The following is a 20,926-nucleotide window of genomic DNA, read 5'->3' on the forward strand; positions in this document are numbered from 1 at the left end:
CAGCCGGACGGCTACCCGCAATGCGGCTACCCGCATAGTGCGTATACGCTCTTAATGTATTGTGTAATTAATAGTGTTCTGTAAGTGTTAGGTTTTAAAATTCTAGTGTAAATAAGTGAAATAAAAAATTGAAAATATTTCAAGTTTTTTTTATTTTTTCTCCATGTACAGACATAATCAAATTGCATAATATGATCATAGTGAAACAACTTAATACTACCATATACTACTAAAATAAAATAATGAATGTCTTCCAATACAATTACTAATTATAACGAAGTAATATAACACGCAGTTTAATTAAATTTAAAACGCTTTATTATTCAAATCTGCAATAATCTTTTTATTTAACAAAGTTAGTTCGCCCATAGCCTCCTTCTTCAAAGGTTCGTAATCAGCTTTCAGTGTAATTGATGCAATATCTTCTTCCAATATAGTCTTTCTGTTTTCTAGTTGCGCTAATTGTTCCTCTAAATTGTTCAGTTTTGCATACATTTCGTTTCCATCAAGACTTGCCTGTAAATATAATTTATCGTTAAATAGGAACTTTTTATTTATTATGATTGAGATTAATATTTCGACAAATGATTATCGGCTTTACAATTAATGTTATTCTTGAAAAAAATTTATCAATTTTTGCATAGAACTATAGGCTAAAGCACCAAATATCCTATTCCATATTTTACTTTTAATGCTTTGAAATTGTATAATACTTACTTGCAATTTCTTTAATTTTTTAGACGCTTCGACAACAGCGCTCTCTGTAGGCGCTAACTTTTCTTTCAATTGACTTAACTCACTCTCCAAGGCTTTCTTTTGTTCTTCACCTTTAACAATTAGGGCTCTTTCAATTTATGCGTTTCGTATCGGACCGCTACAGTGCCGAAGCGGTGCGTTTGTCGTACGGCGCACGGCCGGTCGTTTGTTTTCATACAAAATGCACGGTGCGGCAACAGCGCGGCGTCCGTACCGCGAACGCTCGACAGCAGGACGGCAACGTCCCAAATCCCACGTGTTCAGTTTAGGGATGTCGAAAATGAAAAAAAATATCGATATATCGATACATCGATATTTAAAAAAAATCAATATTAGCATTGATATATCGCGGAAAAATTATCGATATGTTGATATATCGGCAAAATTATAAAAAAATATTGTGGTTTTAAAAAACAGTGTATTTAGCTAGCCTTAAAATCACATGTTAACGAAAACATCGGTGATGCTCTTTTACGGAGTAGTAGTTTTTGTTTGATGTTTTTCAACAAGAGCACTAACAGTAATGTTTCTTCGTCGGAGTCCATGGCTTAACTGGTGTCAAATAAATTTAAAACAGCACTAGCATACAAACGCACGGCAGTCCGATACGCTTTCAATTTATGCGTTTGGTAACGGACTGCTACCGTACTGCAACGGCACGGCAGCGGGTTATAACTAGCGGCACGGAAAACGTGCGGCAGCGGTCCGATACGAAACGCATAAATTGAAAGAGCCCTTAAAACAATTTATTGAATTATTTTATATATTGTAGCCATATGCAATTGAGAAAGAAGATAGTAATTTCCTATGAATGAAAAGACTCCATTTTTATATCTAGTTAAACTATCTTTAATAATGATACGCTACTTATATCAACTAATGCCTTCTTAATTTTCTGAGTATGTATTACTGATTCAAAACTAAAGTCTGCTCTTTGCTACTAACCTTCATCTCTAAGCTTTTCTAAATCCGACAATGTGACAAGCTCTTCCTTCATGACTTGTGTTTTTTCTGGCAATGTTTGCAGTTCTGTAGCAAGGCGCTCACGTGTCGCCTCAGCCTATGAAACAAATTGATTTGATAAAATACCACTTATTTCCATTGATTGTGTCCGAGTAATGTTATTATTACCTAGCACAAATAAACTACGAAAATAATAATTCAAGTTAATGTATAATTGCAACCATTGCAGACCTATTTTAAAGAATTACTATAGCTTGATAGCTCATCTAACAAACTTTATTCTGTCAGAACACGAATACTTAGTTATTATAACTTACACACTACATAACATTTAATAAAAATCGTTCAAGCCGTTTTTAGAGGAGTATGGCAACGAACAAAGCATCATAATATTTCTTTTTGTATACTATAACGAAACACAACAAATAATATTTTAACAATTTACCACCTTTTTTAAATTGGCTTGAAATCTTTCATAATCCTTAGTAAGCATTTCAATAGTTTTCTTGCTGTCATCATAAGTGGAGGTATAACCCTCTTTCTGTTTAAGATTGTCTATCTCGCTTAGATCCAGATCTATATTGGAACTACTATGTTCTAGCGCGAAAACTATATCCTTCTCTAGTTGTTCTATTTTCTCCGTTTCTTTTTTAACGTTTTCTTCGTACGTTGTCAGAAAAGCATCCATGGTTTCTTCTCTCTTTTTAAGTTCTCGGTACTTTTGGTGTCTTTCCGAATTTCCTTCCTCCAAATCCTACAACAATTAAATCGCTTAATATCTTAATAGTGTGAATTAATATTAAGTATGAATAAATTAATGTTTGTGTACTTGTTCTGCTTGTTCAATCAATTCTTGCACTTTTTTTATTTGTTGCTTCAGACTGGCCGCATTGTTGTCTAGAGATGCTATAGCAGCGTTATCTTCACGTACCTAAAATTTTTCATCCGTTTAGTATTTAGTAATATTTTTATAATAAAGAAAATATTTTTAAATAAATTCTGTATATTTTACTTGTAACAGCAATTTTTCGCGTTCTTCTTGTGGGTCAAGACGATTATTAATTTCATTCTTCAAATTATCACGTTTCTCTTCAGCAGCTGCTAATCGTTTGTGTAACTCCAGGAGATGCATTTTTAACTGAAATCAAAATAAGGGAATAGGTATAAAAGATGAAATTAAATTTAAACCTTGTATTTCTTAAGTATTATTTTTGTTTAATTTTACCTGAGATGAAGATATTTCCTTGTAAAACTCTTCCTTTTCTTTGCTCAAATGGTCTATTTGAGATCTTGCTTGTTCTACTTCCTCTCTCAACGCAAAAGCTGCAGAATTTAATTCGTTGTATTGATCTTTCTGCTCTTGGGTCATTTCTGTTAAAATTTGTGACAGTGCAGATTGCTCCTGAAACAGTTTTTGTTATAATTATCAACCAAATATTAAAATTTAAATGAATTATTTTTCTTACCTTGTCCATTTGTTCTCTAAGCTGTCTTAGTTGATTTTCCTTTCGCTGTTTTTCTAAAAAGACTAATTCAACTTCCTCTTGTAATTTTTTGTTGTTTCTTTCGAGTTCCTTCGTCTGTTCTTCGACTGATTGTTTAGTCGTTTCACCATTTGCAATTCTTATTGCCGTATTGTAATCGGCTAATCGCCCTTGCAAATCTGAAATAATACTTGTAAAAGTTTTATATTAGTTCCCATACAAAACAGAGGCAAAATATAATGACCACAAACCTGTCAACTCCTTAGCCAACTCGCGCACCCTCTTCTCATAATGTTTCTTAGCAGACCGCTCCCGTTCCCCTGCCTCTGCCCTCTCAGACAACCTTGCTATCTCCGCTTTCATCTCTCGCACCTTTACATGCATTAGTTCCTCCCAGTATCGCTTGTCTTGGAGTTGGCGGGTGCGGAACCCTCTGGCGGTGCCTGTACGTAGACCCGATATGCCTTGTTGCGTTATTGGTCTGTCGATCTGGAATATAATCCTACTAATAATATTATGTATAAATGCGAAAGTTTGTGGGGATGGATGTGTGTGTGTGTTTGTTACTTTTTCACGCAAATACTACTACCGATATAACCGATTACAATGAAATTTAGCACACATTTATGATGTAGAAACGTAAAATATTGATAATACCAGCACCTTTAATTTATTGGTTGGTAACATTTGATACAGCATTTGATAGCCTGAAACACAATGCCATATTCACAGCCCTCAAACAACAAAATATAGAACCGACGTACATCCACCTTATACAAAATATCTATAGTACCAGTACAGCTTCTGTAAAAATTAATAGCAATGGCCCATCCTTCCGAATAACAAAAGGAGTCAAACAAGGTGACCCATTGTCTCCAAAACTCTTCAATGCTACCTTGGAAGAAGTATTTAGAAGCTTGGCAGCTCGATGGCAGAACAAAGGTTTTAAAATCGGTGAGCATCGATTAACAAATCTTCGCTTTGCTGATGATATTGTTCTCTTTTCCTCCACAGCCTCTGAGCTACAAACGATGCTCGAAGACCTGAGCGATGCAAGCCTCAGGGTCGGACTTCAGATGAACATGACCAAAACAAAGCTTATGACTAACAGCACCAAAACCACCATCGTTGTCGAGGGTGGGTCGGTTGCATATGTCGATGAGTATACTTACCTCGGCCAAATAGTTTCTTTTCAAGCCAGGCAGGATCAAGAAGTTGCCAAACGCATTGAAAACGCTTGGAGAAGCTTTTGGTCGATGAAAGAGCTGATGAAAGGAGACTTGCCTCTTTCACTAAAGCGAAGGCTCATGGACATGTGCATCTTGCCCATCCTCACCTACGGTGCACAGACCTGGTCATTGACTGATCGCCAAAAGTCCGCACTTGGGGTTTGCCAAAGATCAATGGAGCGCAGCATTTTGGGCGTAAAGCTTTCTGATCGCATTCAAAATAGAACGCTGCGCTCAAAAACACAGATTGTCGACGTAGCCCATAAAGCTGCCGAGCTCAAATGGAACTGGGCTGGACATGTTTGCCGGATGTCCGAAGAGTTGTGGGCAAAAATCACCACTATGTGGATCCCCGACAATGGAAAAAGGCTGCGTGGAAGGCCCAAAATCAGATGGCGCGACGAACTGGACTCTCATTGTAAGGAATGGGCTAAAATTGCTCACAATAGGAAGACATGGACGAAGGGAAGAGAGGCCTTTGCCCAGCAGTGGGACAGCCATGGCTGAATAATAAAAAAAAATAATAAAATAAACAGAATTAAAACATGAGGACTAAATTAAAAAAATACAACCATTAAAATCAATAATTTCATATCTTTATATCAATTCTATATATTTCTATCAACTCATAATTAAGTTCGATGCTGCTTACATCTGACCAACAAATTCGCAGAGATTAGGCGTCAGAACTAAGAGCGTATACGCACTATGCGGTTAGCCGCATTGCGGGTAGCCGTCCGGCTGACCGCAAGCACAATTATGTACGTAATCTTCATTTCTATGCGCACTGTGCGGTCTGCGGTAGCCGCATCGCAGTGCGCATAGAAATGAATATTACGTACATAATTGTGCTTGCGGTCAGCCGGACGGCTACCCGCAATGCGGCTACCCGCATAGTGCGTATACGCTCTAACAGTGTTAGATTTGTGATCACGATCTGTACGAATTTGAAAAATTCCTAAAACATTCTGGGGCCTTAGACAAAGTAACAATTAAAAAACGATAACGAAGTTAGAAAAGGCAAAAATGTATGGGATTGACATACCTACGCCGCGTTAGATCACGTGGTCTATCTAATGTCAATCCCATACATTTTTCCTTTTCTAACTTCGTTATCGTTTTTTAATTGTTACTTTGTCTAAGGCCCCTGGTTAGTATACTTACCATAGAGATGCCCGTCAGCGCGGTGGGCTGTCGGCTGGCGGTGGGCGGCGCCGGCCCGAAGCCCGCTGTTGAGAGCCGAGCGGTACCACCACGGTACGCGGACGTAGGACGCATTGTACCGCTTCGACTATAATACCGATTAGCTTTACTGTCTACATTATAGTAAGACCAAGCAGAAAAGATTTAATTCGAAAGATTATTTATTTCAATAGTTTGGTTGTAATTGGAAAATTAATAAATTAGCGATCGATTTTGAAGATACTTTGGCCTATATGGCTATATACCTAATGCTAGTTTATTCGTTTTGTTTACATTTGCATTAGGCACGTGTGTACCTACATTTTTAATGGATATGTCGTGGCCATATCGTAGATTTGCACATTTCATGATGTGGCCAACATAGGTTGACCAGATCGTTAAATCGTCAATGTTTTCCGATTTTGTCGTTCGCATTTGGCCAAATCGTATAAAATATAGGGATATTTTATACGATCTACTACTACTATTTGAGAATTCTTTGAATGCAAAGCTACATTTCTTTTAATTCCTGTGTGACATAGGTACTTTACCTGTTTTTATAGCTATCTCCACATAGGAAATAAGAGTTGGTACATACCTAATGCTATAAGTAATTGAAAAGAGCTCTGCGAATTATTTTCCTTAGATTCAAATAAAAAAATTGAGGATGGTTATTTCTAAGGTATAATAAATAAATTATTATTAGTGGTATTTGTACGTGTTTCTTGCATTGTTTTCTTATCAGTTATCAATTATAAGTTTAAATAACATAGTTTAAAAAACGCAACAAAAAAGATTAGCTGTTTCCGTATATTAATACATACTTGAAATTGTTCGTCAAATAAAGTAAAAACCTAGTTAGGTAGATATTTCAAGTAACGATATTTAAAGTAATATAAAAAATGTATAAGTAATAGGTAATATGTACGATATAAATCACAATTATCAAGGAAACATATTTCACTCTATTAATAGATTAATATTGAAAATTCCATATTCTTCCCGAAAATATGACAATGAGAAATAAAGTCTAGAATCTAAAGTCAAGCCCCTATCTACCTGGTATTGGTAGATATAACATTATTTGTTAGAAGACTGGAGTAGAAGTTCCTATCTAAGTAGGTACATTATATTTTAACGAGTATTTACTCAAATATAAATATAAGACTATTCATAAATACTTCTAAAGAAATACATATGAATTTCGTGAATAAATTTATGACATTTATGATTTATTAGTATAATACCTACCTCGAAACAACAGATCCACTATTCGTATATTCCCTGAACCCTCGTCTGGACACGGGCCGAGGCGCGTCCGGTCGCCGTATCCCGCTACGTTCACTGCCTTCGGAAAAATCCATAGCTTTTTATCACACTAATTACTAATTAAAATAATATGTAACAGTCGCGTTCACGCGCAAAAGCTTTGTTGTTTAGCCGTTGCCATGGTTACGGACAAAGAGTAACTAGGTAACAGAGAGGTGGTCGTAGCTTGTAGAACATACAGTGCCGCCTCTGGATTCTCGTGAGGTGCCTTCTAGATGCTCTCGGCACGATGTACCTAGCGATCGTTTAAAACCCGAATCGAAAATTACAATTAAGTAAAATATTACAGCTAGGTATTGACCAACTTTATTTAACCAACTTTATTGAGGTATTTTTCAACATTACAATATTTTCGGCAAAATGGTCCTATATTTATCTATTTGGGAGGAGAAGGAGTAGCCGACCCAGTACACTTACAGATTGGAGTAATACAAGAATTAGCACAAGAAACGGGAGGGGCAATGTTCATGACTGAGCATCGATATTATGGACTAAGTAAACCGTTTCCTAATTTAAATTCGGAAAATTTGAAGTGGCAGCATCAGCGCAAGCCCTTGCTGTTATAGCGAAATTAATCACATACATAAAATCTGATCCTACATTTATGAGATCAAAAGTCGTCTTGATCGGAGGATCCCGCTGGTAATTTAGCTGCATGGATGAGGCTGAAATTCCCTAATTTAGTTGACGCAGCTTACGCGAGTAGCAGTCCAGTTTTAGCAAAAAAAGATTTTTATGAGTACTTGGAGAAAGTAAATCAAAATTATCAGAAATATGGAACGCCTGTTCCGAACGAACTGTTTGGTTAAGTTAAAACCATTTTTCAAAGGTATAAAACACAGCTCCAAAGCGTACAAGGCATTGCGCAGATAAAACGAGAAAATAATATTTGCGAAACTTGTGATTTAAGTAATATTAGAAATCAATGGTTTTTTTGAAGTGAAACTTCTTTATCGGGGTTGGACAAAAATTTAGTGTAACATTTTTGCGTTACGCCGTACGCGTGACATTTTTGCGTTACGCCGTACGCGTGACATTTTTGCGTTACGCCATACTCGTGACATTTTTAAGATCATAAAGAAGTTTCACTTCTTACGTGTGTACTCTAGTACACGCAGACATTTTTTTTCTTGAATAAAATCAACCCATTTACCCAATCGTCACAATCTGGAGGGCCGATACAAATTAAGAATCATCGTTATCTATTGGAAAAACAGAATAGGTACACTCTATTTTTCAAAGAACAATAGAAAGGCGTGTGAAGGCATAACGTTACATTCATTGACAGTATACGAAGAAGCAGCGACTTCCATGCGTAGTTTTATCAGGTCTGTACTGAATTCGGATATTTCCAAACAACAACGTCTAAATCACAACCGTTTGGTGACGTTAATCATAAAGAATTTTATTTGCAAATATGTAAAGATTTATTTGGAACTGATTTTAATGAAGCAAAAGTGGACAGGGGTGTGCAAAGAACTAATCAAGTTTACGGGGGATTAAAACCTAATGTAACTCGCGTAGTATTTGTTAATGATGATGTAGATCCATGGAGTACTTTAAGTATCCTTGTAAAGCAGTCTTCAGAAGTGCCAGCTGTTGTCATACCTGGACCATACATTGTCAAGATCTAAGCGCTACGTATAACTCTCCAGAAACACTTAAACAAGCTACGAAGTATGCTAAAATTATGGTAAAAACTTGGATTGGTATGGGAAATGGTCCCAGATGGATGGACGCCGCAGTACAAACGCTTACTGTATAATTTTGACCAAAAAAATATAAAAAGTTGCCCTGTCTAACCTCGATCTAAATAAACTGAAGGATATAAATGATTTTCTTAACTACAATGAATTATAAATAAAAATAAAGAAGAACATTTAAGATGTTTTTTTTGCATCGTATCCGTATCCTATCAATATTTATTTATTTAATACAAATATTGAATAATTTATGATTGTTAAGGTGAAAATCTTGGAAAGGATAATAATATAATTAGTTTTTATACTATATAATATTATATCGTGAACTCCTTATTTATTTCTAATTCTCATTTCCAGCTTGGAGTAGAGAATATGCAAAAAAAAGTTAGAATGTTATAATATGAATTAAAAAATCAAATAAAGGTTCCTAAGCTTACCTTACAAAATGCCTTGATGAGATGTTTTATTTGGCTTTATTTGTTTGTAAGCGCGTTTAAAAATAAAGTTACAGTATTCTGAAATTAAAAATTATTATCGTGGCAAATAAAAAAATCAATCAGTGTAAAAGATGTAGAATAACCTCTCCCTCTTTCTCCACAAGACCTCAGTAACCGATTGCCAATAATGTTATGATGTTTTCCTTGACACTGATTTTCCTGTTCATATTATTAGAGAAAACACTAATAAAAATAAATAACTTCCATACTTATAAAAATACATTCTTTCCACTTGTAAAATACTTTTTCATAAAGAATTTCGAATTTTCGAATTTTTTTAATTCACATTCTTGCAATTTTTATTTATTTATTTTTATTTATACAATACTAGCGGTCCGCCCCAGCTTAACCCGTGGTACATATTTATGTTTTCTCTACATAAGAACCATCATCGTACTTCAAGGAATATAATAATAAAATAATTATCGAAATCGGTTCAGCCGTTCACACGTGATGCCGTTACAACGCGAAACGGGTTTCATTTTTATATACTTACACAATCATGTATACGTAGATGATAGATGATAGAACCTTGATAGAACATGTTCGATTATCAGATTTGGTCTAGAGATCTCTAAAAGTCTAGAGAAAGTCTAGAGATTATCAGATTTGGTATGAGAGAAGGATTGAAAAAAAAATGTTTGTTATTTTTTTTTTAATTTCAACAGCCCAGTTCAGCGTCTTACTGTCGGTCCTGTGACTGAACTCTTCATATTGTTCTATTTTTTTCATCGGGCTATGAAAATTATGGAATAGAGTGTGAATTTGCGCGAGATTGAAGATACTTTAAATTATTTAAATTCTGTAACGTAAGTATATTTTATAAGCGAGTATTCCCTGGTAGCTTGATAAATGTAATCAAAATGTATGTGAATCATGCTTATAGCAAATCAGATTAAAGTGAAAAAGAAAGTTTATGTTTACAGATAACATCTTTTAATGTTGCTTTGGTAATGACGGGAATGCAAAATAATAATTAGCTAACTGCGTAGAAGAGTGTTGGAATTGAACAACAATTTCATATTGATAACATAATTAAAATTTTGATAAAATTTCAAATGTTTTCATTTAATACCTCAACTTCGTTAGACTATATATTGCATTGATTGTTGGATTATTCCATAGAACATTCATCAAGTGGCGAAGTAAAGTTCTAAAAAAAACAATGAATATAATAACGCTTTCTTTTATACTATACTCTCTTCAATGTGTGTATAGTTTTGACTTGTACAATACTGGATTCAATTATTTAACAAAACAATTATTGGAAGATGTATCAAAATTTGGTGTAATAATATCTGCTGAAGCTCGATCGATCCAACAGCCCATAGACCATTTCGGTGAAAATTCCCAGACTTGGCAGATGAGATATTTTGAAAGTTTAGATTACTTTCAGAACAATGGCCCTATATATATTTTTATAGGTGGTGAAGGTGAAGCAAATCCACTATTCTTATCTGGTGGAGAGATAAACCAACTGGCTCAAGAAACAAACGGTGCAATGTATATGACCGAACATCGGTATTATGGAAAAAGTAAGCCTTTTGATGATATAAACACGGAAAATTTGAAATGGCTTTCCTCAAAACAAGCCCTTGCTGACGTAGCGAATTTGATTAAGAACATCAAATCTGATTCAAAATTTCAAAGTTCAAAAGTTGTTGTGATTGGTGGATCTTATGCAGGAAGTTTAGCGGCATGGATGAAATTGAAGTACCCTGAATTAGTTGATGCTGCTATTGCAAGCAGCGGGCCGGTTTTAGCAAAGAAGGATTTCTCTGATTATCTTCAGAAAGTAAATGACGACTATGAACGCTATGGCACGCCAGATTGTTTGTCAAATATAAAAGCTAAGTTTCAAAAATTCCAAGAAATGCTTAAAACCTCCGAAGGTATTCAACAACTTAAGCAAGAGCAGAACATTTGTGATGAAGTTGATATGAGCGATAGGAAAAATCAATTCGTATTTTTCATGATAAATATCTCGCCTTTTATGCAACAATCTCAATATGGGGGCCCAGACAAAATAAGAGATCACTGTTCCAATTTGCACATGGAAAAATTATCACAAAAGCTCCCTTGGAATATTAAAAATTGTAACGATATTAGTTTCCAAGGCTTCATTAATTTTATGAAGCGAAGTGATAATTACCATTCGTGGTTTTATCAACAATGTACTGAATTTGGATATTTCCAGACAACTTCTTCTAGATCTCAACCATTCGGTGATGCTGTGTCTAAAGACATGTATATAGAAATTTGCAAAAATTTGTTTGGTCCTGAATTTGATGAAGACAAGGTAGATAATGCTGTACAAACAACTAATAGCGCTTACGGTGGACAAAGACCAGATGTAAAACAAGTTGTATTTGTTAATGGTGACGTCGATCCCTGGAGTACGTTAAGTGTGCTCCAAGACTTATCTGATGAAGCACCGGCTATTGTGGTACCTAAAGGGACACATTGTGCAGATATAGTAATAAGGCCTGATTCAAGCGAAGAGCTAAAAGGAGCTGTCGAGCGCATCAAACATTATATTAAAAAATGGATTGGTGTCGGCAATATTCCTGTTTGATCACTTATTAACCAACCAAAATACAAATATAATAATTATCAGAAATGAAGTCTTATATTTTGTTTTACAAGGTCAATTCCAAAAACGTTTACAAATTACTAAAATAATTAAACATGTAAGAAAATGACTTCGTTTGTCTGCAAAATTACTCACACAGTATTTAATAAACAATATTTTTAGTAATTAATATACAAATAGCATAAATTCTACTGGAAGTATTGAATCTATAATATCTAGGACAATTAAAAAAACTCAAACAAAAACAGTTTTTACTGTACATTGAGATAATGATTCAATTAAACAATACTCAAGTCCAAATTCTTATCATAGCGGACCTAGTAGAAAAATAAGATATTGCCTTTACACATTTTAAAAATTTAATTAAAATATAGAGACAGAAGGCAGTCTTAATAGGTTAATGAACCGTTATAAGCACTTTAAAATTTTAATCAATCAAATGACTGACGATAAAAAGTATTTTGAATTATATTCAAAAATTATAATATAAAATTGGCACATTTAAATTTTTATGAAATGCTATAAGTACTGCTTTAATTTCATTCTCACTATTTTATCATTAATACTCCTATTAACATATCGATTAATGAAGGCATTTCAGAACAAAGTACTGGAAAAATGTGGTATTTGCCACCATATTCAAATGATAATCATAAAATTTAAATAAATTAAAGTGTATTTTTACCAAAATGATAACCTCATTTCACTATATAACTCATTGTTCGTTAAATATTGCAACGAAGCACTTATCATTTACAAGTGCGGGTTAAATTTTAGTAAAATGAATCTTTTAATTTTTTCTTTATTACTTTTCAACCTTCAGTATATACATTGTATAGATTTTGATTCAGGATATCACCACTTGATTGAAATAATTTTTCATATGCTATCGGACGCTGATACGGACACAAATTCCGAAGCTTCTACTGAAATCCGTTGGATTGAGCAGCCATTAGACCACTTCAAGCCTAATTCAAAGACATGGAAAATGAGATACTTTGAGCGGTTAGAACACTTTAAACATGGTGGTCCAATATATGTGTTTCTTGGTGGGGAAGGTGAAGCGAATCCAAGTTATCTATCAATTGGGACGCTTTATGAATTGGCAGAAGAAACGAATGGAGCAATGTTTATGACAGAACATCGATATTATGGACAGAGTAAACCTTTCAATGACTCGACAACAGAAAATATGAAATGGCTGTCTTCGAGACAAGCTCTTGCTGATATAGCGACACTAATACAGGAATTAAAGTCTAATACTATATTCACTAAATCAAAAGTTGTTCTGGTTGGAGGATCTTACGCAGGTAACTTAGCTGCTTGGATGAGGCTAAAATATCCCCATTTAGTCGATGCAGCTATCGCGAGTAGCGGTCCAGTTTTAGCGAAAAAAGATTTTTATGAATATATTGAGAAAGTGAATGATAATTATGATCAATATGGTACATTCAACTGTTGGAGAACTACTAGAGATATGTTCAAACGATACAAAGAAATGCTTAAAAGCTCCAAAGGGATTGAACAACTGAAACGAGAACATAATATATGCAAAGAAAACGATTTAACGGATGTTAAAAATCAATGGATCTTCTTCATGTCAAAGATATCACCATACATGACCAAGTCACAATATGGTGGCCAGAGGGAAATAAAAAAACATTGTTATTATATAGAAGTAACTGAACGTTTACAACAGATTAAGTTTTTTGAAAAACTTATTTGGGATTCAAGAGATGATTGTAACGACGTGACTTTCGATGGATTGATTACGTATTTAAATCAGACCGATTTCTATCATTCATGGTTTTACCAAGTGTGCACTGAATTTGGATATTTCCAAACAACATCGTCTAAAGAGCAACCATTCGGTGACGTTCTACCAACTGACTATTATTTGGAGATTTGTAAGCAATTATTCGGTTTTGATGAAGCGAGGGTTGATAATGGTGTGGAAAATGTTAATGAGATGTACGGTGGACTAACACCTAATGTTACTAATGTTGTATTTGTTAATGGTGATATGGATCCTTGGAGCACTATAAGTGTCCTTGAAGATATTTCTTATAAAGCCCCTGCAGTAGTGATACCTAGAGAAACTCATTGTTCTGATCTATATGTAGGTCGCGATGCTTCTGAAGAGTTGAAAGAGGCTCAGCAGCATATAAAAAGTTTGATAAAACATTGGATCGGTCTGGGAGATTATACCAAGCCATCGGTATGATACCATAAGCATTATTTCACAGTACAGTTTAAATTTTTCGCTAAAAATTGTAACGCACATCATTAATCATTGTTTCAATTATTTTTTACTAGCTTTTCACCCGCGGCTTCGCCCGCTTTGTCTAAAACCTAATAAATTATATACTAAAACCTTCATCTGGAATCACTCTATCTATTATAAAAACCGCATTAAAATCCGTTGCGTAGTTTTAAAGATTGAAGCATACATATTACATAGGGATATCGGGACAGACAAAGCGACTTTGTTTTATACTATCTAGGTAGTGATTATTATAATTTAATGCAAGTACTACCAAATTTCATGAGGATGTGGGTCATATAAGAAAAACAAAGGTTTTAAAAATAATTGTATATTTAATTCATACAAATTCTCCTTAGAATAGGTTACTTGATAACCAACACCCTGCGATACAGTCGGGTTGTTGATGTTAACACTAACTCAAAGTAAAATCGCCAACACGGTTAGTGTAAATACGAATTAAATAAAACTAGATTGTGTGATGGCGAAATTACTTTACTATATAAAATTAACAAACATTTTTCGAAAATAAATACATTTTTGTTTCAAATATTTAATCTACTTTTTCGTAAAATCGCATAAATTTATCCAAAAACGAGTTTTGTTACAAATTAACATACCGACATTACTGATAATTAAATTATTTAAGTGTTACTGTGGTATTATTCATAATTATTATGTCTATTATACACATAAGATAAAATGAAATGGTAACCTGTCTAGCACCTCCGATACAATAATTTTGAAATTGAACATAGAAATAGACAATAAGTATAAGTTTTGTTGTTCGATTAATGAAATAAAATTTCTACAGTTGCATGTCAAGAGATAAAACAAAGATTTATTAATAAATTGATATCCAAACTATTTAAATTACATAATTAAGCTAGATACGGATAAATCCTAAAGTACAAAATTATCAATACGAACAATACCTATATTAAGATAATATAATAATTGAGTATTTATATATCTACTTACATTATAGTAATTAATCAGATGTATCAGTATATGAATAAAAAAATATGAAAGCCTTAATTACAGAAAATGAAATATTTACAATAGAATACAAAGACAGTATAAAAATAGAAAGAAGTAGGTATACAAATTTAAAGCGCTACTACAAAATCAATTTATCAGTTGTCAACTCATAAAATTTCCCAACCCTGTATTGACTAGGATTGACATAAGTCAAAAGACCACAATGTAACTCGATAACAACGAATCCTATTTCTAATCTAGAGTTACACGATCTTAAACGAAACACGGTTAAGTGGCAGTGTTCAGCTGAACCATTTACAATCAACGTATCTAACGTCCTTATACTCGAACGTGTTCCTTTTGAGACGATAAAAGTTTCACTTTATTATGACTCATAAATAATTCTGAACAAAATAATGGCTATTATTATTAATAATTTGTTGAAAAGTTGTATCGACATTCTAAAGTGACTATTAACGTCTCAAAACTGGCAACACTTACATAAAAGTTCGAGTATCAGGCAGTGTGATGACTTGTAAACTAAACTAGGCTAACAACTCGCTAATGTATATTACATTTTATGTACATTACGCGCGCGCTTGTGTGTATGTATGTATGTATGTGTGTGTATATACTATAGTGTTAGTTTTTATGGACACGAGGAATGTTTGTTTGTCTGAATTTGTATATGTCAGTCCCAGTTCTTAATGGACGTGAAGTATTTGTATTGGTGTTTGAGCGTGTGGCATTATAGTTCTTGATGGACATATTTTGATTTTATGGACACGAGGAATGTTTGTTTGTCTGAATTTGTATATGTCAGTCCCAGTTCTTAATGGACGTGAAGTATTTGTATTGGTGTTTGAGCGTGTGGCATTATAGTTCTTGATGGACATATTTTGATGTTTGTGCGTCAGTCTTAGTCTTTTATATGTGTCTCAGTCTGCATATCCATGCATCCGCACGCGTGTGTTTTTATGTGTATGTATGCGTGTGTCTACCTCAATACGAGTCCACTACATACTAGTGAGTTGTGATATATGTCTGTACGCACGTGTATGCGGGCGCGCGTGTAGTGTAGGAATACCTCACTTCTAACAAATATGTGTCATGACATATCAATGTATGTAAACTCATGTGTGTATTTATGTGTAGGTATTTATGTATGTGTGGTATGTGGCATGACATATACGGGAGTACCGCAATCCCGCTCTTACTGACATGTGGCATGACGTATCTATGTATGTATACGTATGTATTTGTGTCTGTAAACGCACGTGTTCATCTATGAGTGCGCGCTAATACCTCAATCTCAATAGACATGTGGCATGATATATCTATGTGTGTGTGTGTGTGTGTCACGCGCCCATATAGTTAATGTGGGCGCGTGTATCATGTGTGTATGCGCACGAGTACCTCAACCGCAACAGACATGTGGCGCATCTATGTTATGCGTGTATATGTATGTGTGTGCGCGCAGTACCTCAGTCCCAGTCCTCAATGTACATCTGCCTCGCGTGCGGGTGCGCGAGGGGCAGCGGGTGCGGGGGGAGCGGGTGCGGGGCGAGCGGCGGGAAGCGCTGCGGGACGCGCCCGTACACCGCGTACGGGTCGAAGTGCTCGCCGTCTGCGGGGAGGAAATGTTATGTATGGTTGGTTTTCATTTTCTAGCTGAGTATGTAAATACTTGAAATATAATCTTTCACTTGATGAAACAAAATAATCAACGGGTGGCTGAGTTGGTCAGTCCGCCCCGGATTAGCGTGAAAGGAAGCGAGTTCGAGTCCCGCCTCGTGATCGAATTTTTTCTATTCTTTATAAATTTATAAAATAATCAAGTTTCGCGATGTAAATTCTTTAGGATAACTCCATTGTTTACGGTGATTGGTTTGTTTGAAATTCCAAGAAATTCGCTCAAAAAACAAACTACCGATCGCCATGAATATTAAAGTTATTAATAATAATAATGAACGTTGATAATCCACATACTTTTATTAAGAGGAAAGATTATACAATTAAAGTATTTATATACTTAGCCAGAAAATGAAAAAATCAAAAAGTTATATTATATCTAGATATGATCATTAGAAATCCTCCTAAACCACCGTAATTTTCCAACAAATATTATGAATAATAACATGCAGAATATTGACTACTAAAAATGCAATAATAGATCATTGTTCAAAATATTTGTCAGATAATAACCAATCATATAAATCAATCAATTTGTCATATAAAATGATTGATAATCCAGTTGAATCATGCAAATTTTCATTCGATACCAATCTCAGTGAACTCTGATACTAGATCATAATTGATTGAGTATAATTGCATGCCTTCCATAATTATATGTAAATTAATTAAATAAATGAATATAAAAAGAAAAAAACTAGTCTTCATAAACAATAAATAGTATACATTTTTTATAATACTTTAAAATATTATTCGTGTTTTGTGAATATTAAAATATTAATAATTATTATTCGTGAGTGTGCATTATTAATTATTAAAAAATGTTCATTAGAAATTCCAGTATTAACCTGCTATATTAATATTGCAGTGCAAAAAATTACTAATCCTACCACATTAAATACCAGATTTATATAAGATTTCTAAAATATAAATAAACATTGATACAAAAAATAAAGTACACTTCGATAGAAATGTTTCACGTTATCTATTAACATATTTTATAGGTTTCGATAATGTGTGGTCGCGAGAAAAAGCAAAATGTAATGTTGGAGTTACACGCTCACGCTCATGTAACGTTCAATATTTCCACACGTTTTATTCGAAAATACGATTTCTGTTTGCGTATTTGTTTATTTATTTTGTAGAATTTATCGGTTTGGAATTTGAACATTTCATTCCATCCATGAGGATAAAAGTAGGATAATAATTTTAAATTACATATCGGCATTTTTTAAGGGGACATAAATATAAACTGAATTTAAATACAAACCAAAATAAATACGTATTAGTAGATACTATCCGAATACAAATTTTACATCACTGATCAAGCTATTCGTGAAGTTTAAATGTTGTTTCAACATATAAAATACATAATAATGGATAATAAATAAAATCATACTTACGCATGCCAATACTATAAATAGACATACTCAAGCTCGAAAACATCATTCATTACGAAGCCCCAATGATATCGACAAAACTCCAAGTGACTACATACTACCCCCGTACCATGACGTCTTAAAGCAGTATTATTTCCAGCGTGGAAAAAAGACAGCTCTATATAGGTCGTCCAGCACCATCACTTTCCCACCCTGGAATTAATACTGCTATAAAAAAATCACAGTAACCTCATGTTGATCACAAGGAGATCAACATTGACTTATCTAACATTCGAAGCAAAGCTTGCTTGTAGCAGCGAATGGTCGGCACTTCGCTGCTCCCGGCTGTAATGACAAACTGAAAAACTAAGAGGTGAAACAAGACTAGAATGGTCGATTTAGTAGAGACATTTAACCGTTTTGCTGTTAGGAAAATTAAGGATTTTTGTGAGTTTGAAGTATTTGAGATAGGAAGGACTAGAGTCAAGATATATGTAAATAGAGTTGTGGTTTTACTCTGTTATGAAAATTTTTGAGAGTTAAGTTTATGAAAATAATCTGAGAAGAATTATCCCGATATCCCGATTATCCGAGGTGGATTGCATGTCAATTTAACATCTGAATACCAAAAAAAAGTTTATAAATGAAATTATTTAATTAAGTATAAAAAATATCTACTTTTGTATGAAATAAAAGCGAGCAGATTGATGCAATAATACCATTTTCAACATTTCAAACGGGCCAAGAAATTATCTCATCTAGTCCAACCAAAATCCAACACAACCCTTATTAAATGTCTCGCAAGTGAAGAAGCCCAGGCGACAGGCGTGCGAAGCGAAGCGAACACAAACATAAATACCGGGAGCTAGCGCGGCTGGTGGATGCGCAGCGGGCGACGTTGCCGCTCCCTGTCGGGGTAGAATTGCGACATGAGTGCCGGCTTGTGCACACCGTACGCACCGATTCCGTTGTCGTACGAGCGCGCGGCCCACAGCGGCGCGAAGTGCGGCAACGGCGCGTGCACGCTGTACCGCTTGCTAGGGACGGGCGCCTCCTTCAGCGAGAGCCGTTCCGTCATAGCTGGGAGCACGTGCTTGCCCGTTTTGACGAAGTTGGGCACGCGTGCGCGGAGACCGCAGTAGTAGGGGTCGTCTGGAATGCGTTAATGTGTTGTATAGCATGGTGTCTACTTAAGTATAATATGATGTAGACAAGTGTATGATTGTTGGGAAAATACAAAGGGAAATTTTCAAGTCTCTTTCAAGCAAGTTAATTTTTAAATAAATAAAAAAATAGAAGAGAGATGAGAATAGAAGAGAAACAGAGAAAATATAATAGAAAGAAGTAGTTAAAAATTTCGACATTGTACAAAAAAACATGTTAGCTACCTAATTCTAAAACTTCTGCATCGAGATTATGAGAGTAGTAGTTATTATAAAAAATACTAATAATTTTCTTAAATAACAGGTCCTATTGTAAGTGAATACTTAATAAGCACGTTGTTAGACATTTCCCTACACGTCCTACGCCCGACACGACGCTCAAATATCAAGGATATGCCCAAATGTCAGCTAGAGGTTGCGAAACTGTATTGTCTGCTAACCTCTGTACGTTAATCGCGGGATTTGAAAGGGTGAGAGCGGTTCCAATAAGTCATCAAATAGGTGAACTCTGAATAACTTCAGGAAATATTTACTACATTGTATAAAACAAAACTGCTTCCTGTCTTTCTGTCTATCCCTACGTATGTGTAGATCTTTAAAACAATGCAGCGAATTGACATACAGACTTTTAATAGATCTAAGGGGTTAGTACATAATTTGTTAAACAAAGCAGGCGAAAGGCGGAAATCTGTAAAGCCTTTAAAAAAAAACTAAATATTGTTACATTTTAATTTGAAACTAAATATCTAGTACACAAAATAATCAGCAATTTAATTATAGATCTTTAGTCGGGTTATTTTGTAATGAGCTCATAGGTTTTTTAGTACCATCCTAAGCTCCTATGCTTTAATTTTCTTGTCAAATGATCTTATTTGCATTATTTGGGTGTAAACGTTATTTCCCATACATGACCCGACTGTTAAGTGATTGACTCAGATTTTTGACATTGTCTTGAGAAGGTCAATGTTAACACGTGTGCTGGTTAATCTTTTGTGTACCTACTTACACAAGTGTTATAGTTAAGTGAAGCATGATAATGGAATTCCAATTATTCCTTTTCATTAATAGGTCAATAATGACTGTAATTAGTTTAAATAGTAATTAGAAATCATTTTAAAAGTAGGAAATAGGAAATATATTATTAAAATAATAATGGATTTGAACTTGAGGAACTTAATAACTCGCTCTCTAATATTTTTCTTCCTATAGTTACGTACCTAAAATCGTTAGTTTGAAATATAGGTATTTAAATAGCAATAAGTTTAAAGAAACAGTAGTAGTTCATATTGGTCGTAAAGTATGTAAATCATTGGTGTCAGAGTGTAACCAACAATCCACATAAATAATATCCTACTAATATTATAAATGCGAAAGTTTGTGAGGATGTGTGTGTGTTTGTTACTCTTTCACGCAAATTCTACTAAACCGATTACAATGAAATTTAGCACACATATAGAGGGTAACTTGGATTAACAGATAGGATAGGTTTTATCCCGGAAATCCCACGGAAACGGGAACTATGCGGGTTTTCCTTTGAAAACGCGGGCGAAGCCGCGGGCGGAAATCTAGTCGTAAATAAGTGGAAAGCGTGCGCGACTGAATGTCTGTCTGTCGCAACCTAATAGTCGTTCAAGGCTCTGAAGATATCGTTTTGATGCGCAATTTATATACGTGAGATCATTTGTGATTTGATCGTAAATTTGAAGGATTGG

The 20,926-nt window shown here is 34.5% G+C and overlaps 4 protein-coding genes and 1 pseudogene across 4 annotated transcripts in view; 3 read left to right on the forward strand and 2 right to left on the reverse strand.

Moving 5' to 3' along the window:
• Positions 1 to 233: 233 nt before the first annotated feature.
• LOC149908003 (intraflagellar transport protein 74 homolog) lies at positions 234 to 6,978 on the reverse strand. The gene is made up of 11 exons (XM_090103451.1): positions 6,866 to 6,978; positions 5,597 to 5,723; positions 3,455 to 3,692; positions 3,186 to 3,382; positions 2,945 to 3,121; positions 2,732 to 2,857; positions 2,549 to 2,650; positions 2,168 to 2,473; positions 1,702 to 1,816; positions 718 to 827; positions 234 to 516 (listed from the first exon to the last, which is right to left on the reverse strand). Exons 1-11 carry the CDS (start codon positions 6,976 to 6,978, stop codon positions 307 to 309), a joined length of 1,821 nt encoding a protein of 606 aa, XP_089959577.1. The 3' UTR covers positions 234 to 306.
• Positions 6,979 to 7,062: 84 nt separating this feature from the next.
• Positions 7,063 to 8,577, forward strand: LOC149908004 (putative serine protease K12H4.7; annotated as a pseudogene).
• Positions 8,578 to 10,308: 1,731 nt separating this feature from the next.
• On the forward strand, positions 10,309 to 11,718 carry LOC149908005 (putative serine protease K12H4.7). The gene has a single exon (XM_090103295.1). The coding sequence runs from the start codon at positions 10,309 to 10,311 to the stop codon at positions 11,716 to 11,718; it is 1,410 nt and encodes a 469-aa protein (XP_089959421.1).
• A 771-nt stretch (positions 11,719 to 12,489) lies between these two features.
• On the forward strand, positions 12,490 to 13,960 carry LOC149908006 (putative serine protease K12H4.7). The gene has a single exon (XM_090103487.1). The coding sequence runs from the start codon at positions 12,518 to 12,520 to the stop codon at positions 13,958 to 13,960; it is 1,443 nt and encodes a 480-aa protein (XP_089959613.1). The 5' UTR covers positions 12,490 to 12,517.
• A 2,504-nt stretch (positions 13,961 to 16,464) lies between these two features.
• Positions 16,465 to 20,926, reverse strand: part of exp (expansion) — a 156,034-nt gene continuing 151,572 nt past the window's right edge. Inside the window, exons 10-11 of the mRNA XM_090102620.1 lie at positions 19,012 to 19,203; positions 16,465 to 16,607 (exon numbers count right to left, since the gene is read on the reverse strand). Coding sequence (XP_089958746.1) covers positions 16,465 to 16,607; positions 19,012 to 19,203 — 335 coding nt within the window. The remainder of the gene's footprint in view (positions 16,608 to 19,011; positions 19,204 to 20,926) is intronic.

Source organism: Colias eurytheme, chromosome 6, assembly GCF_061535395.1.
Source record: "Colias eurytheme isolate Ceu_HAF_F1 chromosome 6, ilColEury1 Martin Lab GWU primary, whole genome shotgun sequence".
NCBI classification, from domain to species: Eukaryota; Metazoa; Arthropoda; class Insecta; order Lepidoptera; family Pieridae; genus Colias; species Colias eurytheme.

Excerpts from the sequence above, each read along its gene's own strand:
- LOC149908003 (XM_090103451.1), bottom strand. The coding sequence starts at position 6,978 with ATGGATTTTTCCGAAGGCAGTGAACGTAGCGGGATACGGCGACCGGAC. Across the intron at positions 3,383-3,454 it reads GTTGGCTAAGGAGTTGACAG|ATTTGCAAGGGCGATTAGCC; the intron begins GTTTGTGGTCAT and ends GTATTATTTCAG. Across the intron at positions 2,858-2,944 it reads AGGAAATATCTTCATCTCAG|TTAAAAATGCATCTCCTGGA; the intron begins GTAAAATTAAAC and ends TTTTGATTTCAG.
- LOC149908005 (XM_090103295.1), top strand. The coding sequence starts at position 10,309 with ATGAATATAATAACGCTTTCTTTTATACTATACTCTCTTCAATGTGTG.
- LOC149908006 (XM_090103487.1), top strand. The coding sequence starts at position 12,518 with ATGAATCTTTTAATTTTTTCTTTATTACTTTTCAACCTTCAGTATATA.